Source organism: Pleurodeles waltl, chromosome 3_1, assembly GCF_031143425.1.
Source record: "Pleurodeles waltl isolate 20211129_DDA chromosome 3_1, aPleWal1.hap1.20221129, whole genome shotgun sequence".
NCBI classification, from domain to species: domain Eukaryota; kingdom Metazoa; phylum Chordata; class Amphibia; order Caudata; family Salamandridae; genus Pleurodeles; species Pleurodeles waltl.
In genome coordinates, this window is record NC_090440.1 from 568,628,789 (window position 1) to 568,653,579 (window position 24,791).

At 45.8% G+C, this 24,791-nt stretch overlaps 1 protein-coding gene across 4 annotated transcripts in view; it reads left to right on the forward strand.

The window, feature by feature from the left end:
• The window catches only part of ARNT2 (aryl hydrocarbon receptor nuclear translocator 2), a 684,205-nt gene that overhangs the window by 395,185 nt on the left and 264,229 nt on the right, over positions 1-24,791 (forward strand). For all 4 annotated transcript variants that reach the window (XM_069222996.1, XM_069222993.1, XM_069222994.1 and 1 more), the window contains one exon: positions 14,067-14,141. In XM_069222996.1, the coding sequence (XP_069079097.1) occupies positions 14,067-14,141 (75 nt within the window). The remainder of the gene's footprint in view (positions 1-14,066; positions 14,142-24,791) is intronic.

Here is a 24,791-nt window from a genome sequence, read left to right on the forward strand (position 1 = left end):
TGGACATAGCTGGAACAACAGGATTTATCCCTGGTGGTTCAACGTCTGGCGGGCTCTCTGAACGCCAGAGCAGATGAACTCAGCCATCGATGCCTTGTTGATCACGAATGGCGTCTCCATCCGGAGGAGGCGCAAGGTCTCTTTCAGCAGTGGGGAGAGCCGTGTTAAGATCTGTTCGCCTCCGCAGAGAACGCACAATGTCAGCTGTTTTGCGTGTTGGAGTTTCCAAGGCGGCACTCGCTCAGCAACACTTTTCGTCACAAGTGGAACTCAGGCCTCCTGTACGCCTTCTCACCAATACCACTTCTGCCCAGAGTTCTGAAGAAGATCAAGCAAGATCAGGCCCAAGTAATCTTGGTGGCTCCTGACTGGGCACGAAGAGTCTGGTATCCCAAGTTCTTGAGCATGGCCATCGATCCTCCGATTAGACTGCCCCTCGGGAGGATCTTCTGTCGCAACAGCAGGGGACGGTTATCCACCTGAATCTGTCCAGTCTCTGCTGCCTTGCGTGGAGATGTGCGGCAACAGTTGGCGGCTTTTGACCTTCCACCCGAAGTCTGTAATGTCATCTTGGCATCCAGGCGTCCCTTCACCAAAACTGTATACGCCTGTCGTTGGAAGAAATTTGTGGCATGGTGTATCAACAAATCTGTTGATCCCCTCTCTGCACCTCTCTCAGAGGTTCTCCTCTTTATTCTCTCTTTTGCCCAGCAGGACTCTACTCTGGATGCGTCAAGGTTATATGTCTGCTATCTCTGCCTTCTTAAGAATACCAGACCCACCTTCTCTCTTCAATTCTCCCATTGTTGGGAGGTTTCTTGAAGGCCTCACTCATATATTCCTTCCATCCCGTTCATTATGCCCCAGTGGGATTTGAACTTGGTCTTCACATACCTCATGTGTGCCCCTTTCGAGCCACTACACAACTGTCCTTTACGGCTCTTAATCCTTAGAACAGCTTTCTTGATTGCCATCACCTCTGCTTGCAGAGTAAGTGAGCTTCAGGCTCTTTCTTCGAAGCCACCATTCCTAGCAGTGCATCCTGACAAAGTTGTGCTTCGTACCAGAGCTTCCTTTCTTCCCAAAGTGGTAACACCTTTTAACATAGGCCAATCTATCACCCTGCCTACTTTTTAAACACCCCCACATCCCTCTCATGAGGCGGAGAAACTCCACGGTCTGGATCCAAAAAGAACATTGGCGTTCTACCTAGATCTTACCAAAGAATTCCGGGTGGATGATCAACTCTTTGTGGGATATGTGGGTGCGAAGAAAGGGAAGGCACTACAGAAGAGGACCATCTCACAATGGGTAGTCCTCAGCATCAAAATGTGCTACGCTTTGGCGAAAAAGCAACTCCCTGAGGGTTTGCCCGCACATTCTACCAGAGCAACTGCTGCTACCACAGCGTTAGCATGCGGAGATCCAGTCCTGCATATCTGTCAAGCCGCAACATGGGTGTCCTTACAGATGTTCACCAAGCAGTACTGCCTGGACAGTCAGATCCGCAGGGACGGCTATTTTGGCTGTTCGGTCCTGCAGGATTTTTTGGTGTGATCTTAGTTCGCAGCCCACCACCGTGGATGGTATTGCTCGGGTATCTATACAAAGGTAAGGAATGTGCAACTAAAAGTTTCTATCAGATGTACAAGTTACTTACCTTTGGTAAAGATATATCTGGTAGAGACATATCTAGTTGCAGATTCCTTACCGACCCACCCAGCCTCCCCGCACTGCGAACTGATTTCTAAAGACAGGTACTTCCCTCCAAGGGGCCTAGTTTTGGCGCACCATTCTCAGTGTTCTTCATGGCTCAGCGCTACTGGCATGGAAAGTCATGAAAAGAAACTGATGGCAGTGTGCCAGGGTGGCGCCTATACACGACTGTGACATCATCACAATGCCAACGACGCCCGCGTAGTCGACCGACGCCACTTAACGGTGTGCAGGGGTACTGCTGGAAGAAAAATTCTCTGGATCCAGTCTGCCCTCTGGGGAAATTCAAAGGTAAGGAATCTGCAACTAGAATATGTCTCTACCAGATATCCTTACCGAAGGTAAGTAACTTGTACATTTGAGCCTCCTCACTTATACCTGCCTTGAGTGATTCCCATACGATCCTGATGGGGGCACTCCTGACATTGACTTTCATAAAGGTTAGTATCCAATTGTTAATATGATTAACATAGTCTTCATCCTTTAGTAAAGCACGTTCAAAGCTCGACTTCGGGGTCTGCCTCCATCCTTTAACTACCACCTACATCACTAATGGGCTACAGTCCTAAACTGTGGGAAATTTCTCAATTCTACAATACTGAAGCAGAGAATGTGAAACAAAAAAAATAATCAAGTCAAACAAGCGTCAGATGTGGGGCAGAAAAATAAGTGAACCAAACATCCGCCAATCCATGATCATATTACATACTGCCTGAAACACTCCTGGGTCCCAGCTGGGATATTCTGTGATATATTCACACGACCATTCTCCTGTAGCATTTATATTAAAGTCTTCACAGACAAATATAGGAGAGGGCCATAACGCCAGTTAATTTTTAAGGCAATCAAACAACCCGGGATCATCCAGAACCGTGCCATACACTGAACAGAATGTAAATACCCCACATGGGAGATTACATTTTGAAATCACCCATCGCCCCTAGTTATACGCCTGTGTACATTTAAAATTAAAGGCTTGGCACCTAACAAGGATTGCCAAGCCTGGCATTTTAACACCTTGTGAAGCTCCCCTAATTATTTGGAATCCATAAGATTCTAGAACATCCCACCTAGTCCCTTTGATATATTTCTTGGAGACATAATATATCTGCTTTTAGCACCTGGAGGTCAAAAGCTATCCTTAGTCTTTTTTTCTGGTCATTGAGCCCAAAGATATTAAGCAAAGCTATCCGAATGCTACCTATGATAGAAAGTTAATAGAAGCATAAAGGAGTTAACCAAAAACATTGCACCACCCATAATAAGCAATCAGGCCTGAAAACCTGAAGGATGTCACCCTCGTAGAGGACCCACTGCTGTCCCCGGAGCTCACAGCCATTAGCCGAGAAACATCCGAAATAAAAGAGAAAAACAACCCAGCAAGCGAGACTGGTCTTATCATATGGTTTTAAGCGATCTAGTGTGGTGAGCCCACCCCACATGCTTTCTGTCCCAGCCATGCACCCAGCAGAAGGTTCCTTTAGATATTTCTGGTCTTTTATTTCTGAATCAAAGAACCAAGATTTCCCCACTGACTGTAACCTTTAAGCAGGCTGGGTTCAATAAAACTGCCTCTCCATCCACTTTCTGGAGTGCGTCAGTAAGTTGTCTCAGATGTCACTGACACTCCACTATGGCATGACAAAGGTCGGCTCTAACAAAGAAGGAATGCCCATTAGCCTCCCGTTTGGCCAGGGGACGGGCTTTCTCATAGATGGCTTGTCGTAGAAGAAAATTACCAAAGTACACAAGTATGTTTCTAGGTCTCTCAGAATCTATGTTGCAGCATTTTTTTAACATAAAGGGAAAATGGTGAACCTTTTGGACCTCAGAGTCCCAGTCCCATTGAGAAAGCCCAGGGAATGCCCCTTTCTGTGCTCCAACATAAAGACACGGATATGATCACCCTCCGCCCCTCAACAATCCCAAGAAATCATAAATTGTTTCTCCGCTGATGTTTTTCAAAATCTTCCAGCTTCCACATGACATCCGTTATTTGCATGTCTTGGGAGGTGTGCTGGTCTTTCAGGGCCCCCACCTCAATCTTGAGTGCTACAACTCGCTCATCATTCGCAGAAATCCATTCACCGTTTTCAGAGCACACTATGCTAACTTTGCGAATAACGCCTTGTACTTGTATTTGTTTTTTTAAGCCAATCAAGTCTGATGGCTGTCACTCCGTGTTCCCTCCTGGAGATTTTTAAATGACTAAAGGATAAGGGATAAAGGGAGTTCCAATGGTAACTGAGAACTCATTAGGATAAGTTCTTGACTTTGATTCGCTGATGATACCTTCGACCCACTTATTCCTTCTGGGTACGCCTGCTGAGTGGCTAAATAGTCCCTTTGTAATTTATGGATGTCATTCTCATCAGAATTTCAGCCATGGTCGCCCGGTGCTCCCTGCTTCCGTGCTGTTGCCATATGAGAGCCACCAGGAACACTGCAATTGCTGAAGTCTGAGGCACTATCATCTAGAGACGACGAGCATTCAGGGGTGCAGCCCCCATCAGTGTCTCAATTTGTGCGATTTGATGACACAAATTATTCTCCTTTGACAGGGAATTCTGCGTATTAGACAGGACAGTTGGGGCGGTATCGGAACAAGAAGAGAGTAAGTCACCTGAGATTTCAACTGCAGTCCCCCCACCTTCTGCTCCTCTCTGAGGGCCCCGCGGGCATAACGTGTCAGTACCATGCCAAGATGACATTGCTCAGTACAAGCTCCCGTACCTGTCGTACCCACCGGGTGCATGCAGGCAGATCCTTGCCGCTTCTTCGGCTCTTTCTCAGCTCCTGCAGCATGCCAACTCAATGTCACCCCTGTTCACCATTCAAGGGGTGCTGGGACTCTATCACCGAGCAACTATCCTCCTTAGCTGCCGCTGTCTAACCCACAGAAGTAGCCACACAGAACAGTTCCCCAGTTGAGGGCTGAGATGCATTGACCGCCGGGAGTAGAGTCCGCTAAGCCCCACGCAGCTGTAGGAAAGAGATGAGGTTGAAGATGTGCAGAGAAAAAGGGCATACATATCTAACATAAAGTGCACATAACTGAAGGCCAGTACTCCTTCCACAGATCTCATAATCTTTAATTCAATCTCATAATTTTTATTATTTATAACAAATCATTGTTGTTACTCATTTATCTTAAACAGCTGACAACAATTGACAAAGCCAGTAGTACATGCAGGTTTTAGATGTATGTCAGCTGCTGTGCTATATATCTGGATCAAAGAAAATTATTTTACATGTTCCTCTTTAGAGAGCCCCCACTTTTTTCATCCCCCTGAAAGACCTGTCTGCACATATTTCTATATGACTGATGGCAGCCAGCAGCAGTGGGTGTTTCCTGATGCCTGGTTAGAGTATTTTCTTCCAGAGTAGATGCCTCATGCAGTGCTTGACACTGGGCGAGCACACACTTTAAAGTGCTTGAAGTTGTTGCGCTGTACAATTTGCACATTACAGTAACTGTTTAACATATTAATGCAGTAAGATATGGGGCAGTGTTTAATGTATTTAATATTTCTAGATTATATGTTTCCACTGCTTTATTGTGCTTTCTCTGTAAATCCATTTGGTTTTAACCTCTTAGCTGCTGGGCCTTTCCCTCCCTCCCCCCAGTGCTGAGCCCTTTTTTGGCTATTTGGGGTAGTTCGCGCTTAGGCCTTCATAACTTTTTGTCCACATAAGCTATCCACGCCAAATTTGTGTCCTTTTTTTCCAACATCCTAGGGATTCTAATGGTACCCAGAGTTTGTGGTTTCCCCTGGAGGAGACCAAGAAAATAGCCACAATACAGTGACAATTTTGTTTTTTCCCAAAAAATGGGAAAAAAGGGCTGCCGAAGAAGGCTTGTGGTTTTTTCCCTGAAAATGCCATTAACAAAGGGTTTCTGGTGCTGAAATCACTATCTTCCCACCTTTCAGGAACGGGCAGACTTGAATCAGAAAACCACATTTTTCAACACAAATTTGCCATTTTACTGGGACATACTCCATTTTTACTATTTTTGGTGCTTTCAGCCTCCTTCCAGTTAGTGACAGGAATGGGTGTGGAACCAATGCTGGATCCCGGAAAGCTAAACATTTCTGAAAACTAGACAAAATTCTGAATTCAGCAAGGGGTCATTTGTGTAGATCCTACAAGGTTTTCCTACAGAAAATAACAGCTGAAATAAATAAATATTGAAATTGAGCTGAAAACAACAGCCATTTTTCTTTATGTTTTACTCTGTAACTTTTTCCTGCGATGTCAGATTTCTGAAAGCAATATACCGTTTTGTCTGCTGGACTCTTCTGGTTGCGGGGATATAAAGGGCTTGTAGGTTCATCAAGAACCCTAGGTACCCAGAGCCAATAAATGAGCTGCACCCTGCAGTTGTTTTTCATTCTATACTGGGTATACAGCAATTCATTTGCTCAAATATGAAGAGTGAAAAATAGGTATCAAGAAAACCTTTGCATTTCCAAAATGGGCTCAAGATAAGGTTTTGAGGAGCAGTGGTTATTTGCACATCTCTGAATTCCGGGGTGCCCATACTAGCATGTGAATTGCAGGGCATTTCTCAAATAGACGTCTTTTTTACACACTCTCTTGTATTTGGAAGGAAAAAATGTAGAGAAAGATAAGGGGCAATAACACTTGTTTTGCTATTCTATGTTCCCCCAAGTCTCCCGATAAAAATGATACCTCACTTGTGTGGGTAGGCCTAGCGCCCGCGACAGGAAGTACCCCAAAACACAACGTGGACACATCCCATTTTTTTTTACAGAAAACAGAGCTGTTTTTTGCAAAGTGCCTAGCTGCGGATTTTGGCCTCTAGCTCAGCCGGCACCTAGGGAAACCTACCAACCCTATGCATTTTTTTAAACTAGAGACCTAGGGGAATCCAAGATGGGGTGACTTGTGGGGCTCTGACCAGGTTCTGTTACCCAGAATCCTTTGCAAACATCAAAAAGTGGCTAAAAAAACAAGTTTTCCTCACATTTCGGTGACAGAAAGTTCTGGAATCTGAGAGGAGCCACAAATTTCCTTCCACCCAGCGTTCCCCCAAGTCTCCCGATAAACATGATACCTCACTTGTGTGGGTAGGCCTAGCACCCGCGACAGGAAATGCCCCAAAACACAACGTGGACACATCACATTTTTTGACAGAATACATAGCTGTTTTTTGCAAAGTGCCTACCTTTAGATTTTGGCCTCTAGCTCAGCCGGCACATAGGGAAACCTACCAAACCTGTGCATTTTTGAAAATTAGAGACCTAGGGGAATCCAAGATGGGGTGACTTGTGGGGCTCTGACCAGGTTCTGTTACCCAGAATCCTTTGCAAACCTCAAAAAGTGGCTAAAAAAACAAGTTTTCCTCACATTTCGGTAACAGAAAGTTCTGGAATCTGAGAGGAGCCACAAATTTCCTTCCACCCAGAGTTCCCCCAAGTCTCCCGATAAAAATGATACCTCACTTGTGTGGGTAGGCCTAGTGCCCGCGACAGGAAATGCCCCAAAACACAACGTGGACACATCCCATTTTTTGACAGAAAACACAGCTGTTTTTTCCAAAGTGCCTGCCTGTACATTTTGGCCTCTAGCTCAGCCGGCACCTAGGGAAACCTACCAAACCTGTGCATTTTTGAAAACTAGAGACCTAGGGGAATCCAAGATGGGGTGACTTGTGGGGCTCTGACCAGGTTCTGTTACCCAGAATCCTTTGCAAACCTCAAAAAGTGGCTAAAAAAACACTTTTTCCTCACATTATGGTGACAGAAAGTTCTGGAATCTGAGGGGAGCCACAAATTTCCTTCCACCCAGAGTTCCCCCAAGTCTCCCGATAAAAATGATACCTCACTTGTGTGGGGAGGCCTAGCGCCCGCGACAGGAAATGCCCCAAAACACAACGTGGACACATCACATTTTTTCATAGAAAACAGTGCCTACCTGTGGATTTTGGCCTCTAGCTCAGCCGGCACCTGGGGAAACCTAGCAAGCCAGCGCATTTTTGAAAACTAGAAACGCAGGGGAATCCAAGATGAGGTGACTTGTGGGGCTCTGACCAGGTTCTGTTACCCAGAATCCTTTGCAAACCTCAAAATGTGGCTAAAATAACATGTTTTCCTCACATTTGGGTGACAAAAAGTTCTGGAATCTGAGAGGAGCCACAAATTTCCTTCCACCCAGCGTTCCCCCAAGTCTCCCGATAAATATGATACCTCACTTGTGTGGGTAGGCCTGGTGCCCGCGACAGGAATAGATCACACAACGGTCAATGTTGGTCCTTACGTGAGGCAGCTGTTGACCCTGGGGTGATCCATTCCTGACGCAGGCACTAGGTGTAGGCACTCAAGTGGGGTAGTGTTTTTATCAGGACAGGTGAGGAGTCACTGGGTGGTAGGAATTTTGTGGATCCCAGCATATTCCTGTAGTTTGTGTGACAGAAATGCGAGAAAAATAGAGTTTTTATTCAACATTTCAGCTTTGCAGGGTATTCTGGGTAAGAAAACTTTGGGGAATCCACACAAGTCACACCTCTGTGGACTCCCCCGAATGTCTAGTTTCCAGAAATGTTTGGGTTTATTGTGTTTCTTTATATGGCCGCCGAATCCAGGACCAAAAACACAGGTGCCTGCCTTACAAAACCAGTTTGTTTTGCCATAGATAATTTTGATGTCTCCACAATACGATTTGGGTGGTGGAATTTGGGGCTGAACTAAATTGTGGAGCTCCCAAGAGAGCACTCTCTCTCTCTCTGCTTGGCGCCGCATTCACCTGCTCTCTGGGTTGGGCTAACCCACTATTACCCAGTTGCACAAACAGCTTGCGAAGGGACAGCAGGACTGTCCTCATCACCTCCCTCATAATGTACTGGAAGAGGAGTTATCGGATGGGACTCCTCCGACTGAAACATCACTCCCAGAGTCTGCGCCATTGTCCTATCCCTCAGATGCTGTCTCAGTATCTGATGTCTCAGTCTCTCATCCTATGTCAGAGCGGTCCTCTATAACCCGAGTGCAGGCAGCAGTCATCCATCAAGATGCCATCTCTGCTATTGGCTAAACTGTTGCTCTAAAACACTAGCCTACGTAGACCGTCCCAAAATCGATGGTGTGTGTGAGATACGTGCAACAGTAGAGGCCACCTTACCTACGCTTCTTCCCTCAATCAGCACGTTCTTTCAAGACACTCAAAAAACACCTTGCCACATACCATTCGTCACAGTCTTTAGCACCTCCTGCGCCCAGTCCAACAATCATTATTGGTGCTTCCACTCCCTCCTCCTCGGATTCCCTCATTACCACCCAGCAAAAGTACCCTTCATCTCTCCATAGCCGCCCTCCACCCCGCACATACATTTCATTGGTATTATAGCGCAGGTAATGGCTGACTTTACTAATGTACTCAGCTATTTACATAAAATACAGATTTGCTCTTTGCAGTAGGCATATAAACCTTCTGCGCTTCTTTATGGCACTAAAACTGCCACTAGACAAGTCTGACCCTTTGCCCCCCAGGGAAACCACACACCTTTTGACAAAAGTGATATATATATGACAGCCAACCACCTGAAACTCAACTCAAGCAAAACCGAAATAATCCTCTTTGGCCCACACAAAAACACCTGGGACCCCTCATGGTGGCCCACCACGCTAGGCCCTGCACCCACACCCGCCAACCACGAACGCAACCTCGGCATCATCCTAGACTCCTCCCTCTCGATGACCCAACAAATCAACGCTCTCACCTCCTCATGCTTCAACACACTCAGTATACTGAAAAAAACATTCAAATGGATCCCCACAGAGACCAGAAAAACTGTCACTCACGCACTCATCAGCAGCAGACTTGATTACGGAAACGCCCTCTACGCCGACACCACTTTAGAACTCAAGCGCAAACTACACGCATCCGGAACTCAGCAGCACGACTCATCCTCGACCTCCCCGGACACGAACACATCTCCCCACACCTCAAATCCCTCCACTGGCTCCCCATTGACAAAAGGATCACCTTCAAGATCCTCATCCTCGCACACAAATCACTCCACAACACAGGCCCTGCCTACCTCAACGAGAGTCACCTTCCATACCCCCACACGAAACCTCCGCTCAGCTGACCTCTCTCTCGCCTCTGTCCCCCGCATCAAACACACCACCACCGGGGGCAGATTCTTCTCCTACCTTGCACCCAAAGGGGGCCGACCCCCCCAAGTGAAATCCCTGGCATCTAGTGGTGTTTCCTGGCCCCCGATCGCAGCTGGCCAGGAAACACTTTCAGAAGGCCTCGTAAGAAAGGGGAGACTCTCCCCTTTCTTACGAGGCCTTCTGAAAGCACAGCTGCGACCGGGGGCCAGGAAACACTTTCAGGAAGGCCCTTTCTTACGAGGCCTTCCCGAACGTGGGGAAGGCCGTTTTCCCCATCGAAGCAGGAAGCGGCCGCAAGGCTGCTTCCTGCTTCGATGGGGAAAACAACTTTGTAACGCGCGCTGACGTCACAAAGGGGCGGGGGAGACACGGAAGCTTCCGTGTCTCCCGGGGAAAGGAAAAAAAAATCTTCGGGTGAAACGCACCCGAGGATTTATTAATACCCTCCCTGGTCGTGACCCGCACCAGGGAGGTAGTGCGGGCGTCGGCCAGTGGCCGTTGCCCGCATTTGTCAATCTTTGGCACCATTTGTCAATCTTTTTTTCAATTTCTTCTTGGGAGGAGGATCTCCCCACCGACCCCCACCCTCATGTTTACCCATTAAGCTTGCTCACTACATAAGTCATACCCACCTTTCACGCCCCACCTTTTTTAAAAGTCACCAGCCACCACTGCCAAATACTGTTGTCTCTTTTAAATAGAATTGTCTTGTAGGTACCCTCTGTTTTTATATCCAAAATTCTTGCCGTAAACACATTTGAAATGAGCTGTGCTAAGCGATTGATTAATTACTTGTTTACATTGCGTTCATGTTCACAAGAGAGATTATGGATAATAAAGCACATTCTTGCAACATTCTCAATAAATAATGAAGTGAAAAAATATATTTTTCCCAAGTGGAAATGGATAAATCCTCCTTTATTAGGGCTTTAAGAGAGTTGCTATGTGATAGGAAGCAGTCACATATGTAGTTAAAAAAATCTCTGATATTCTCTGTTCGTATTGAAGGTATCCCAGCTTGTCTCCATCTAGAATGAAGTGTTGATTGTCTAAGGTGTAATATTTATCTTGCATTGTTAATCAAAATGTTATCTAGTTTCAATAGTGCCTCAGTATATATAATGAATGTGCCATATTAAATAGGGAACTAATGTAACAATAATTGCAGTGATTGTAGGACCTATGGTGCATCCTCTATATTTGTTTGGGAAATGTTTGATAACTTGTGTTGTTTTTAGTACATTTGTTGGTCTGTTTGGTGATATGTTGAGACCTATTGAAAAGTTCCTGCAATTCAATGCCAAGATACAAGTATTTCTTCACAAGGTCTATTTAATGTTGGTCAGTCATACATTTAAATCTTGATTGACTTTGGAGTTTTTGAGGAAGACACTGTGTCACTGCTATATGCCAGGAAAAGGATTTGATGTGACCAGGTTTTGGAACATCCCCTTCATTATTATCCAATGATTCTTGACGGTTGGCAAGATACAGGGAAAAGAGAAGCTGGGCTAATGTGCTTTCTCGTGGTAGTCCATTGGATGTTTGAATTCTTGGGGTCAGGCCTCTTCCATCTCTTAGTTTTACCTGGACACACATTTCTGGGTGAAGTTCCATTATCAAGTCTAGTAGAGTATGTCTGTTCCCCAGGTTGCAATTTTCAACCAAAGTGTATTCCAGTCTACCCTACCGAAAGCATTTGAAAAACCTATAAAACAGTCAGATAGCTTCTTATCTTTCGCTTGTCGTACGTTGTAGGCAAGGATGTGAATTTCAACAATGTTATCCATTGTTGAGCACCCAGGTTTAAACCCTGTTTGATGAAAAGTAATTCTTTCTTTTTACCTATTATTCGAGTTTTTTATGCAACTGTTTTGCAAAGATTTTCCCATCTGTGTCTTATAGTGCTATCCTACAGTAGCTGTTAGATTCTCATTTAAGCCCTTGTTTATAAATGTGTTGAATGATGGAACCTTTCCAAGACTTTGAGACCTTACTTGTAAGGAGCATGGTATTGAACATGACTGTTAAAAGAGGTGATCAGTTTGCTGCACTTTTTTTATAATAGCATTTGAGAAGTCATTTGGACCAGGGGTGCACAATGTTTTTATCACTGTAATAATGTCTCTTACTCCCTGTATAGAGACTTCAGTTTGGTGACAAAAGTAGTTTTTGTGTACCTGACATGTTTGATCACTGTCAGCTGTCCTATTGTACTTTTAACTGCCAAGTCCTATCAGTGTCCAAAACGTGTTCACATGTGTGCTATTTATGGATTTGTAGAGTCCTATCCATCAGTGCTGCTGCTGTAGTAGCTGTACCAGTGATACTGATATTTTTCATTCCTTTTATTGTTTGCATATCTTGTTCCCTGGAGTGTCTTTTCTTTTGTCTACATGATCTTTTTCAGTTTTGAACTGCCAGATCCTATTGGGTTTGTGGTTTAGTTCTCATGTTTGGACACCTAAGAGCCATAGAGAGAAAACAAACAATTTCAGTAGGATTGAGTCCCATTCCTTCATCCTTAAATTGGGATTTGTTTCTTGAATTATTTTAATAAACAGTTGTTTCCAAAGTTTCTCAATTTTAACTAACAATTCCATTTAATTGTTTTTGGTTCGATTATTGTGATATTTGTACTATCTGACAGTTTCCCAGTGCAAAGTTCTTTATGGATCCGTTTTAAAGTGATTAGTCGATGTTCCTGATCACTTTCCTTTCTTTCACCAAATGTAGAATCTTGGCATTTGGCAAATTTAGCAGTGTGCATGTACATATATTCTATGATTGTATGAGTTCCCGTTGTGTGAAATGTTGCTTGTGCTGGTTGATCTGCCGTAAAACTGCAGTTTAAAATGTCAAACCTTAGATCTTGGGAAAAAGTTTTGATTTGTCTGACAAGTCAATTTTATGACGGGTGTATGTATCTACACTCCACCTAAAATAGGAGACCATAGATTGCGAGGCAAGACTTTCTAGCCAGAGGGTTGGACACTTGCTAGGCAGAGCAAATGATCAGATTTTTTTCTGCAAATAGTTTGCATACAAAGTACCAGTCTCTGTTAGAGTGTCCTACTTTGAGGAACAACAATGGGCGAGGCAGGCGCTTCTGGGTACAAGGAGCTGTAATGTGGAACAATGTTCTGCTCAACATCCAACTTGAACCATAACTTCTTGAGTTCAAGGAGAAACTCAAAACTTAATTGTTTTGCACTTATATGAGTACATAACTGTTAGTTCTGCCTCTGACATTCTAGATAGTAGTATCCTTTATGCACCAGGAGACTGCTGGGGAGTGATATGTGCGCTCAAAACAAAATAACCGTTTAGTGGTAGTAATAATAAAACTGTGTTGGTTGCAGCAGATATTACTAAGTGCTAGTGTGTGTCGTAGAGAACGTCAGGGCATATCAAAGACCATAAGAGAAATCCAAGCACCCAAAAAACTCTTAGCAGCTGCAAACAAAAAGTCTTCATAAACTGGGCACAATTAATACTGGATAGTATCTAAAATTGTGTAAAGACACATTGGACAACATCAGAAGAGCCTTGCATCCAAAGGACTGAGAACATGCTGGACAAACACAGAAATCTTTTTGTGCTTGGTTCAGGTCAGAGATCACTAGAGGATCCTTTTACACTAGGCAGGCGGATCAGGGCAAGGACAGTATCAGGTTAGCTCAGTTACCTTGAAAGGAAGCACCCCACAGTGTGCTTGGAACATTGGTGTGAAAGGTGGGGTCACAGGCCGTAAGAGGAACCCCCATATGCAGAGGGCGGATAGTATAATAGTATAACCAGAACCATTGATGGTGTAAGGGCATCTTCAAATCACAGACCACAAAGGGAGCCTCATCACCAAGAATGCTGTGAACGCAATGGACAAAGACAGTGTCATAGCTATTTCATATCAGGTATGGTGACCTTTTTAACCTGGAGATCAGGTAATATTCTGGCAAAAGAAGTGCTAATTCAGGTTCATATCGCAGGCTATATTGGAATCTCCCTTACGAGGGCAGGGTACAAGTTAATTAGGCAAAGCATCAAAGCATCTTCATGGCATATTAGAGACAACAGGAAAAGCCCCCTCAATTAGAGACAATTTAATGTCCTCTGAAGAGATGTATGCAACATATGTGTGAAAGCAACATGCTCCAAATGTAATTATAGTATACTTAGAAATGTCATATTAATTCTGTCTCTTCGTAGGACCTCCTTGGAAAAGACATTATTGAATTTTGCCATCTCGAAGACCAAAGTCACCTCAGAGAAAGTTTCCAGCAGGTAAATGAATGAATGCACAAACTAAGAAATTAAAACCATAAAACATGTTAGTACTGCTATTCGTTACTCAAGCAACATTGCTTTGAACCAGTGGATGTCTGTTTGTAAGCACAGCCAACAAATCTGACTTCTCTTTCATTCATAGTCTATTTTATAGCCTTTCCTTATACAATAGGTCTGACCACCTTTTTGTAATGAAGAGAAAGGACACTTGTGAAGGATACATTTATTTGTGGACCAGGGTGACAACTTGAAAGTGATTCCTGCTGATACTCGCTGCTAGCCAGCCACCCAGGGTGTGACAGAAAACCTAGAGACAATCACAGTATGCAACCCAGCCCATAACCTTTTTCCTGATCAACATTTTAAGCTAGAGGGGGGTTGTTTGGAAGGAAAAGATAGCTGGGAATTTTGGCTGCTATGTTGCGAAGTCATTAAATAGATTTGAACTTCATCTCGGGCTGTGCTTGAATTGTGGAACCCTAAGAGAAAGATCATGTTGAAGCTAAGAGTAAAGTTGATAAAAATATCAAATACATCCGGTATCAGTGCCTTCAACATTCCATGTCTCGCGAATGGACACAGCGAGGGCGGAATTCTTTTCTTGGCATTCATGAAGGATGTATTTGATATTTTTGATCACATTGCGTATGACCCCTCGAAAATGGCGGATCAAAGTGGAATCAAACTATTTGCCCTGAAAAAGTCGTTTGTTAAGGACGAAACGCCTTGGCGGTTCCTGCTGTGAATATGTGCTGTTTTAAGACAAAAAAGAACAAAGAGACGATCTGAATGAAACAACACTAAAGAATTTGACTTTTTAGTATTGTTGACTGTGGTGCACTGCCAGTATTTAAATTAGATGTTTCAACTGTGTATGCCTGAGGCAAGCCTCATAGGTGTAATAGGTGCTTAGCAGTGGTGAGCCAGTAGTGGTTTCAAGGTCTCAGGTAGCGAGTGATGATGGCAGGCTATTTGGGGCATTTCAAGGCAAGTGTTAAGAATTGTACAGGACTCTGCAATATAGTGTCAACCAACCAACCTTTGCATAGCAAAGGCTGATGAACATTGGAGGTGGCAAAGTAGAGGGTTTCGGTTATAGACTGTAATGAACCAAAGTGGAGGTTGAGGAAGATGTATTGCTATAGTTAAATGTTCTAAATAATAGAGCATTAGTTAGGATGTTGAGGTATGATAGGTGTGGGTGGATCTTTGGGATGCTGAAGAGTTGATATTGAAGTAGTAAACGGTAGGAGCTAATTTTCACCATTAAAATGCACCACTCTACTAATTTGCATGTGGTTGTAGAGAATTGAGTCTGGGAAGTGAGAAAGGAAATTAAATGTTTTGAATCTTTAACTTACTGTGCAGTATAGATTGAAGAGAGGCAGTCTGTAGTATGTGTCTAAAGAGGACTTTATAAGGTGGTAATCTGTTCCGTCAGTGAAGATGTATAGATTAAAATTCAAGCCGTAGGGAGGAGGGCTAGATGGTAAAAGGAGGGAGTGGAGTCTTGGGAGAGCCACTCTAGGAAGAGGTGGGCATTGAATTGGCTCACTAAAAGGAATGGTGTTGAATCAGGTGTAGAATATGAGGGGTGCTGGGATATGGCTCTTTCAGAGATAAGAGCAACAAATGTGTCGAGGATTATGTAGTCAACAGTGTCCTGTGGGATCTGGATAGATGGGAGGTGATCGTGATGTGCGCTTGAGATGAGGTTGGAGAAGGAGAAATTTTAATTCAGAGTTTCTTACAGCAAGTAAAATGAAGTGGCTTTCAGTTTTGTTTACTGAGTAGTATAGTAGTTGTGAGGCAGCTGCAAGTCATGCTTCTAAAGTACATGGAGATGAAGAAAAATGTGCACCAATGTATGTTATCATTTTGAAGAAATCCGTCATAGTCAAACTTCCACCAAACCAGTCTTATCAACATTTTCTATGTGAATTGCATTTACCAAGATACTGAATTCATTTTGGCAAAGGTTTGGTTTAATTAAATGTTTTTGTTCTGGGCCACAGAAGTTTTTTTTTTTTTTCTGTTCATTTTTGTTGTCAGTGTCTTTTCTATACCATTCTTCTTTTGCCTCTGTCTTCCCCCCTGTCTCTTCTACATGGTCCGTCTGTACTAAAAGCTCATTATGGTACTTTGCCTAATTGGGTTAGACCCTGATTACCACTATTAATCGCTTTCATATTTCTTGGCCTCCAGGCCATTTATTCCATTTTTCGTTTGCTACCTTGTTTTATTCTCCTAAATTTCCTTCTCCTCGAAACTGTTTTTCAATCATTCGTGTCTTGAGTCGTGTAGAAATGAAGACAGATTTTTTTTTTATAACTTTGTTTTATTGAGTTTATCATAAACAACTTAAAATAAAAACAAAACAGGCAGTACATTTTCATATGAGATATCACAATGTCCATTGTTTTCCCGGGTGGAGGCTGATGATACCTGTAGGCGAAAACATTGGACATATCCAATCAGACCAGCAATAACCGCCCCCCTCCCCTCCCCAAGGACCTCATATGTAACCAAACCATTCATACACCTCGTTTACGACCGTGACTCTTTTACCACTGTTGGTTGTCTCTTATACGCATAGTATAACATCCTATGGTCAAGGATCCTCTTCCGTGCTCCAATCAGAGCTGGACTCCTGGGCCCCGGGAAGCGTTCTAACAGTGCACTCCGGGCCGTTATGTCCGCCAGTGCCCCTTCTTCCCTATGTGTGAGTCTCAAATTTTGTTCTTCAACCACACCCCATTCCAAAACATCACGGGACCAGTGAGAGGGGGATGGACTTCGTGTACCCATCCAGCCCATAGCCACCCTTCGCTTATCCAACACCAAAGCAAGCTGCGTGAATCTGTATGGGACGCGCATACTCAGTGGTCTCTTTATTATACCCAGTATGCAAACCAATGGCATAGCCTCGAGCCCTAGACCGGTGACCCCGTTCAGCTCCCAAACCACCACCCACCAAAATTGCTGTACCTCCCTGCAGGCCCAGGCCAAATGGAGAAAAGAACCACCAGTCTCCCCACATCGAGGACACCCTGTCTCCCTTGATGGGTCCATCTTATTAAGTCGAGCAGGCGTGATGTATACACGATGGACAAAATTGAAGTGCAATAACTTAAATCTGTGGTTACAAGAGACCGTGCGTACCAGCGATAGAGCCAAATTTCAGTCCACATCTTCTATGGGGTTCTCCAGCTCTCGATTCCAGGGCCTGCCGCTGCACACTCTACCCCCACACTATCCCGGCGCAGCGCTGTATAAAACAGAGTCACCAAGTGGGAATCATCTCCCCAATTTATTATCCTGTTCAACATCTTTGATGCCACAGTGGCCAAAGGAAACCCAGACCAGACCTCTCGAGCCACACTCTCAATCTTGGCATATTGCAAGAACTGGCCAGCGCTCAATCCAAACGTATCTCTCACTTCCTGAAAGGAAATAAACTCACCATTGGGATACATATCATCCGCCAGCAAGCAGCCACTCATTCTCCAAGCCTCCATTGACATGAATGTATCCATATCCCTAAAAGAGGCTAGACTCCAGATCTTGCGTTCCCTGTCAAATGGGGCACGTCGGAGTATCCTCTTAACTGCCTGTTCCCAGATCCCAGCTGTACTCTTGACCAGGTAGGGGACAGGAGTCACCGACCTACCGCCTAACATTAATGCGTGCACCAGGGCCACATCTCCCAACATGCCAGCAAACAGCCGCTTCTCTCAATTATCCGTCTGCGTCATCCACTTAGCAGCATGTTGTAAATAAGCCGCATAATAATAGAGTCTAATGTTAGGGAGTGCCAAGCTTCCACTTTCCATATTCCTTTGTAACTTGGACAATGCCACCCTGCTACGGCGGCCAGCCCAAACAAAGGAGATCAACAAGCTATCTAGGCGATTTAAAAAGCAGAGCCGTCATTGGAAACAAGGAATTCTGGACCAGGTAAAGACACTGCGGCAAGAACACCATCTTGGCCACAGCCGTCCTTCCCATCACGGAGAGAGGCAGCTTATTCCAGAACGAAACAGAGTGCTCCAATCCCTTCACCGCCTGCTCCACATTGTGCGTCAGGTGTGCTGTTACCGTATTTGTAACCCATATGCCCAGATAACAAAAACTTTCAAGTTCCCACATGAGCCCCACCTCAGGCAAATCCTCTGGTGGGACATCACACAGCGAACCCATAGGAAACAGCAGTGACTTCTTTCTATTCACCCATAGCCCAGACACAGCCCGAATTCTTCCATCAATTGTAACAATAGGGGGAATGAGACGCGTGGCTCTCAGAGGTATAGCAACGCATCATCAGCATTCAGGGAGACGATATGATTGGCCCGACCCACCTTAACACCCCAGGGCCCTAATTACTCACACAGCCAGGCCGCCAGTGGCTCAACCGCTAAAGCAAAGAGGAGCGGTGACAATGGGCATCCCTGCCGGGTTCCCCTACCAATCGTCCAAACATCGTGCACACATGCAGTGGGAGCAGTGTACAATAAACGAACCCAAGCACAGAATCGAGAGCCAAATCCCATTCCCTGCAGAACTGCTAATAAGTACTCTCACTCCACATTGTCTAAAGCCTTCTCTAGATCCAGTGATACAAATACCAATTTGTCTCCCGACTCTGCTGTTTCATGTAAAACTCATGCCCTGTGACGCAAATTGTAAGTCGCACTACGACCGGGAATAAATCTGCATTGTTCCTCGTGTACCAGACCCCAGATCACTCCACGCAGTCGAGTAGCCAAAATTCTACACAGAATCTTGACATCCGTATTGAGCACAGCAAGCAGGCGATATGAGGAAGGGTCACCAGGATCCCCTCCAGGCTTAAGCATTAGACAGACAACGCCCTGACGCCTGGTCTTCGGAAGAACACTCTGATCCCGAGCTTCCTCAAACACCGCCAACAACCTCTCCCTCAGCAGTAGAGGAACGTCTGGTACAACTTGATGGGGGAAGCATCCCCACCAGGCGATTTAGACTTCGACAACGCCTCCAGAGCCGCAACTGTTATCTCAGCCTCTAGGCTCTTCACACCATCCGGCCCTAGCCGCGGAAGTCTCATCCGTTTCAGAAACTCTCCTAATCTAACATCCAAGACAGGGGGACCAGCTCTGGACACCACCAGCAAATGCTCCACTAATACCCAAAAAATATCTCTGCGATTAGTAACCTGTACCCCCTCCGCATTCCTAATACTCAGGATGGAAGGAGAGTCAACCTCCAGCTTAAGGAGCCATGCCAACAATTTACCAGACTGTGAAGACGCTGTCTAAAAGATCTAAGGGTAACCTTATCCAGCGTATCCCAGCAGTTACTAACCTTCTGAAACAGACGAAGCTGCTCTTGCTCAACCTCTGAGGTTCCCGGTGTCTGCTGCTGTGCTACCTCCAGTTCACTTTCCCATTCTGTAAGTTCCTGTTCCATTTGTTTGCGCACCCCACATACGGTGCCGATGCACACTCCTCTTAGGACCGCCTTCATGGCAGCCCCTTGAGTTAGTCATACCCCCATTTTAAATCCAAATAGTCCTTGAGGGCCACCACCATTTTCTCACAACAGCCAGCCTCCATCAAAAACGAGGGAGGCATATACCACCCACGGGACACATTAGCATCAGATCCCCACAGCACATGCATCAGCACCGGTGCATGATCAGACAAAATCCTACCCAAGCGCTTAATATTCATTACCTGTGAACAAGTCAGTCCGCCCAAGAGAAGATAATCCAACCAACTTTATGTGTTGTGAGTCTTAGAGTGACAGGTGTATTCCCTGGCCTTCGGATGCAGTTCTCTCCAACCATCCCAAAGCCTTAGATTATGCATGATCTCTGTGAGGGATCTCATCATCAATGGTTTTGTTCCCCTCTTAGGAGGCGAATGAACCTCCTCGCCATCCAATATGCAGTTATAGTCCCCAGCCCATATCAGAGGGGTGATTATCCCCTCCCCCAGCATTTCAGGTATGGTGTCAAAAAAGGAAGGATCATCTATGTTAGGTGCATAAGTATTTGGAATGGTAAGGGGCATTCCATCCAACGTGCCATGTAAATGTATATATCTCCCTTCCACATCTGCTTCACTGTAGATATGTGTAAACAGGACCCCAGGGGCAATCCAGATCAACACGCCCCCTGCGTAGGATGAAAAGAATGAAGAGAACACCTGACCCCGCCCCTTTCTAGCCAACTTATGTGATTCCTCTTCTGTTAAATGAGTTTCCTGAAGACACGCTATATGAACCCTATGCCGTCTCAGGAAAGAGTGTACTCTGTAATGCGTAGTGTAGCTGTTCAGACCCCTAACATTCCATGTCAGTATATTAATCTGTTGACCCAAGTTTAGATTGTAAAGCCACCCCTCCCGCTAGGGCCCCTACTCCAGCCCCACACCCAAACGAAGAAGACAAGACAAATCCCAACCACCCATCTCACTCTCAACAATGTACTGCCGTTATAAACATCAAACCGTTTAGAACTTACGTAAACTGGCATCCCCGAACCCCCGTATCCACCACGGATGAACAGTAAAGCATGCTTATCAAAAAATACTGTAGATCCATATATACAGGGAGTGCAGAATTATTAGGCAAATGAGTATTTTGACCACATCATCCTCTTTATGCATGTTGTCTTAATCCAAGCTGTATAGGCTCGAAAGCCTACTACCAATTAAGCATATTAGGTGATGTGCATCTCTGTAATGAGAAGGGGTGTGGTCTAATGACATCAACACCCTATATCAGGTGTGCATAATTATTAGGCAACTTCCTTTCCTTTGGCAAAATGGGTCAAAAGAAGGACTTGACAGGCTCAGAAAAGTCAAAAATAGTGAGATATCTTGCAGAGGGATGCAGCACTCTTAAAATTGCAAAGCTTCTGAAGCGTGATCATCGAACAATCAAGCGTTTCATTCAAAATAGTCAACAGGGTCGCAAGAAGCGTGTGGAAAAACCAAGGCGCAAAATAACTGCCCATGAACTGAGAAAAGTCAAGCGTGCAGCTGCCACGATGCCACTTGCCACCAGTTTGGCCATATTTCAGAGCTGCAACATCACTGGAGTGCCCAAAAGCACAAGGTGTGCAATACTCAGAGACATGGCCAAGGTAAGAAAGGCTGAAAGACGACCACCACTGAACAAGACACACAAGCTGAAACGTCAAGACTGGGCCAAGAAATATCTCAAGACTGATTTTTCTAAGGTTTTATGGACTGATGAAATGAGTGAGTCTTGATGGGCCAGATGGATGGGCCCGTGGCTGGATTGGTAAAGGGCAGAGAGCTCCAGTCCGACTCAGACGCCAGCAAGGTGGAGGTGGAGTACTGGTTTGGGCTGGCATCATCAAAGATGAGCTTGTGGGGCCTTTTCGGGTTGAGGATGGAGTCAAGCTCAACTCCCAGTACTACTGCCAGTTCCTGGAAGACACCTTCTTCAAGCAGTGGTACAGGAAGAAGTCTGCATCCTTTAAGAAAAACATGATTTTCATGCAGGACATTGCTCCATCACACGCGTCCAAGTACTCCACAGCGTGGCTGGCAAGAAAGGGTATAAAAGAAGGAAATCTAATGACATGGCCTCCTTGTTCACCTGTTCTGAACCCCATTGAGAACCTGTGGTCCATCATCAAATGTGAGATTTACAAGGAGGGAAAACAGTACACCTCTCTGAACAGTGTCTGGGAGGCTGTGGTTGCTGCTGCACGCAATGTTGATGGTGAACAGATCAAAACACTGACAGAATCCATGGATGGCAGGCTTTTGAGTGTCCTTGCAAAGAAAGGTGGCTATATTGGTCACTGATTTGTTTTTGTTTTGTTTTTGAATGTCAGAAATGTATATTTGTGAATGTTGAGATGTTATATTGGTTTCACTGGTAATAATAAATAATTGAAATGGGTATATATTTTTTTTTTATTAAGTTGCCTAATAATTATGCACAGTAATAGTCACCTGCACACACAGATATCCCCCTAACATAGCTAAAACTAAAAACAAACTAAAAACTACTTCCAAAAATATTCAGCTTTGATATTAATGAGTTTTTTGGGTTCATTGAGAACATGGTTGTTGTTCAATAATAAAATTAATCCTCAAAAATACAACTTGCCTAATAATTCTGCACTCCCTGTATATGTACGCTGCCATGACAATGCCCCACACCCAAACACCCAAAACGCCTACCACAACTGTGGAAGTGAAAACCCCCCATCCCCACCAGTATACACAGTGCCATCCACCCCATCCAAACATCACCTAGGATAAACATTCCCCCGCCTCAACCATATAGCACACAGACATATGAAGCCCCTTTAAACAACTTCCGTAAGAGTGTCATTACTTCCAGTCATGCAGGACGTGGATCACAGGCCGATCACAGGGCCCCTTGCCAAGCCGCACGAACAGTGTCTCCCAAGGGCCCACATAGGCAAGAATCAACAGATAGTGCCCCAGCCTCCACGTCCAGTGGGCCAGCAAGTTCGACAACCTGCTCGGGATCCACCACGGGCATAGTACCATCCTGCTGGATTTCAGTTCTGCTGACAGAGTCATCACATTGCAGCGCTGAGTTCCGGGACGGGGCATCTCCACGCCTCCTCCAGTCCGAACCTTCCACTCCAGGAGTGTGAGCTGAACCGGCTCCAGACCGCCGAGAAGGACACGGGCCAACCCTGTCCCACATCTCCAGACTTCCTCAGGATGCTCAAAGAATTGCGATTTACCTCCGGAAATCACCTTCAGCCTTGCTGGATACAACAACATGTATCAGATGTTCATGGCACGAAGCTTGGCCTTCACCTCCAGAAACCCTTGTCTGGAACACTGGACCTTATTCGTATATCTGGGAAGATGGAAATCTTGCGATTCTCAAAGACAGCCCTATCGGTCTCACGGGCGGTCCGTAGGATACAGTCCCTGTCTTTATAATTCAGTAGGCATGCTATGATGGCCCACGGCGGTGCCCCAGGCCGAGGAGGAGCAGCTGAAGCCCTGTGAGCGCGCTCCACCACAAACACCCTGGACGGCCCCTCTGCCTGCAATACTTCTCTGATCCATTGTTCAACAGAGCTTTCCACCGTGGAGCCTTCCGCGCGTTCCGGGAATCCAAAGAGGTGCACGTTGTGCCGCCGAGATCTACCCTCTGAATCTTCCAACCGTGCCTCTAATGTCCCAACAGTTGATGTGACCTGAGCCATCTGCTTGCGCAATGTGCCTACCTCTGTTTGCAAGTCCACAATAGACCCCTCGGCCACCTTGACTTTATTAGATACCTTGCGGAAGTCAGCTTGCAAACGATTCACCTCCACAGCCACTGTCTCTATTTTCCCCTCCAGGGCCACTCTTGTGCCATGAATGGCGGCTAACAGCTCAGCACGCATGGGCCCCCCCCCTTTGTGGCTGGCGCCTCCAATGCCTCTCCCGACCCTCCCGTGCAAGTCTGTCTCTGTGAAAGCGGCGTAGGGGTAGTATGTTGCTCCATCGTGTTCCTCTGTGACGGCGCAGTCTGCCGATGTTGCCCCATCTTACCTCCACAGAAGGAGAATGGGATATGTTTCCACCAGGGCACTGCAGATCCACTGTTTAGCCCAAGTGTCCACCGCAGGGGCCTCCAAATGCCTGTGCCGCCGAGCCGATTACTTCAACCCGGCGTTGGGCAGGTGCGCACACTATGCGCAGGATCACGGATCCAAGTCCTCCATGCCTCTGCACACAGTGCAGAGGTGGGAAAACCGAACACCTCACTGTTGCAGCAGAACCATCCGTTGGGCCCCAGTTCGGCCTCCCTCATCGGCGGTTACTAGTGGGCCCCTCAGAGGAGTGCATCAACCCAAGCCACTCCCATGGGACCCAGCCTAGGGGCCCGACCACTCTCGCTCCCATCCTGCAGCCCACCTTCGGGGTAGATTAGTCTTCTGTACATGTAGGGAGCAACATACTTACAGGCATTCCAAAGAGGGGGGGCGTACGTGCCCTCCTCCACTTCCTTAACCTTGGAGTTTCGTTATGGGGCGAGCTAGCAGCCACGCCCGCCCCGGTTTCGGCCGTGCTCACTGCTGTCTCCAGGGGGGCGGTAGCCCCAATCAGCCCCCCCCTCCCCCCCCACGCACTCCAGTCACTCGATCCGTGTCAGCAGGCCACTGCGCCCGCCAGCAAAGGCCGCAGCAACCCTGCCGCACGAGCGCCGACACGCCCGTCCCACCAGGCCCCAAAATCAGGAGGGGACCAGCTGGCGACTTCAGCGCACCTCCACTTGCCGTTGCATGGGGGAGTACTACCATCCAGCACTCAGGATCCCTGCAGGATAAAAACAGGACGGCAGAGCACACTAGAGACGCGTCCCACCAGCCAGCTTGGTTGGCCACGCCCCCCGAAATGAAGATAGATTAATAACGGATTGCCACAACCCATATTTTTTTTAAATCAAGAAAGTATTTATTCTTGCTAATCCTATTCAGGTATTGTAAGAGGTTTTTAAAGGTTTAATTATATTTATACGTACGAGACCTGGGATTTAATTCCAATAAAGTATCAATATTCATGATAATGAGCATTTACGAAAATGCATATTTTGCAGCATGGAATTTCTCCATTTCGGGAACATCAAGTGTCTTCCTTCATCCATGTA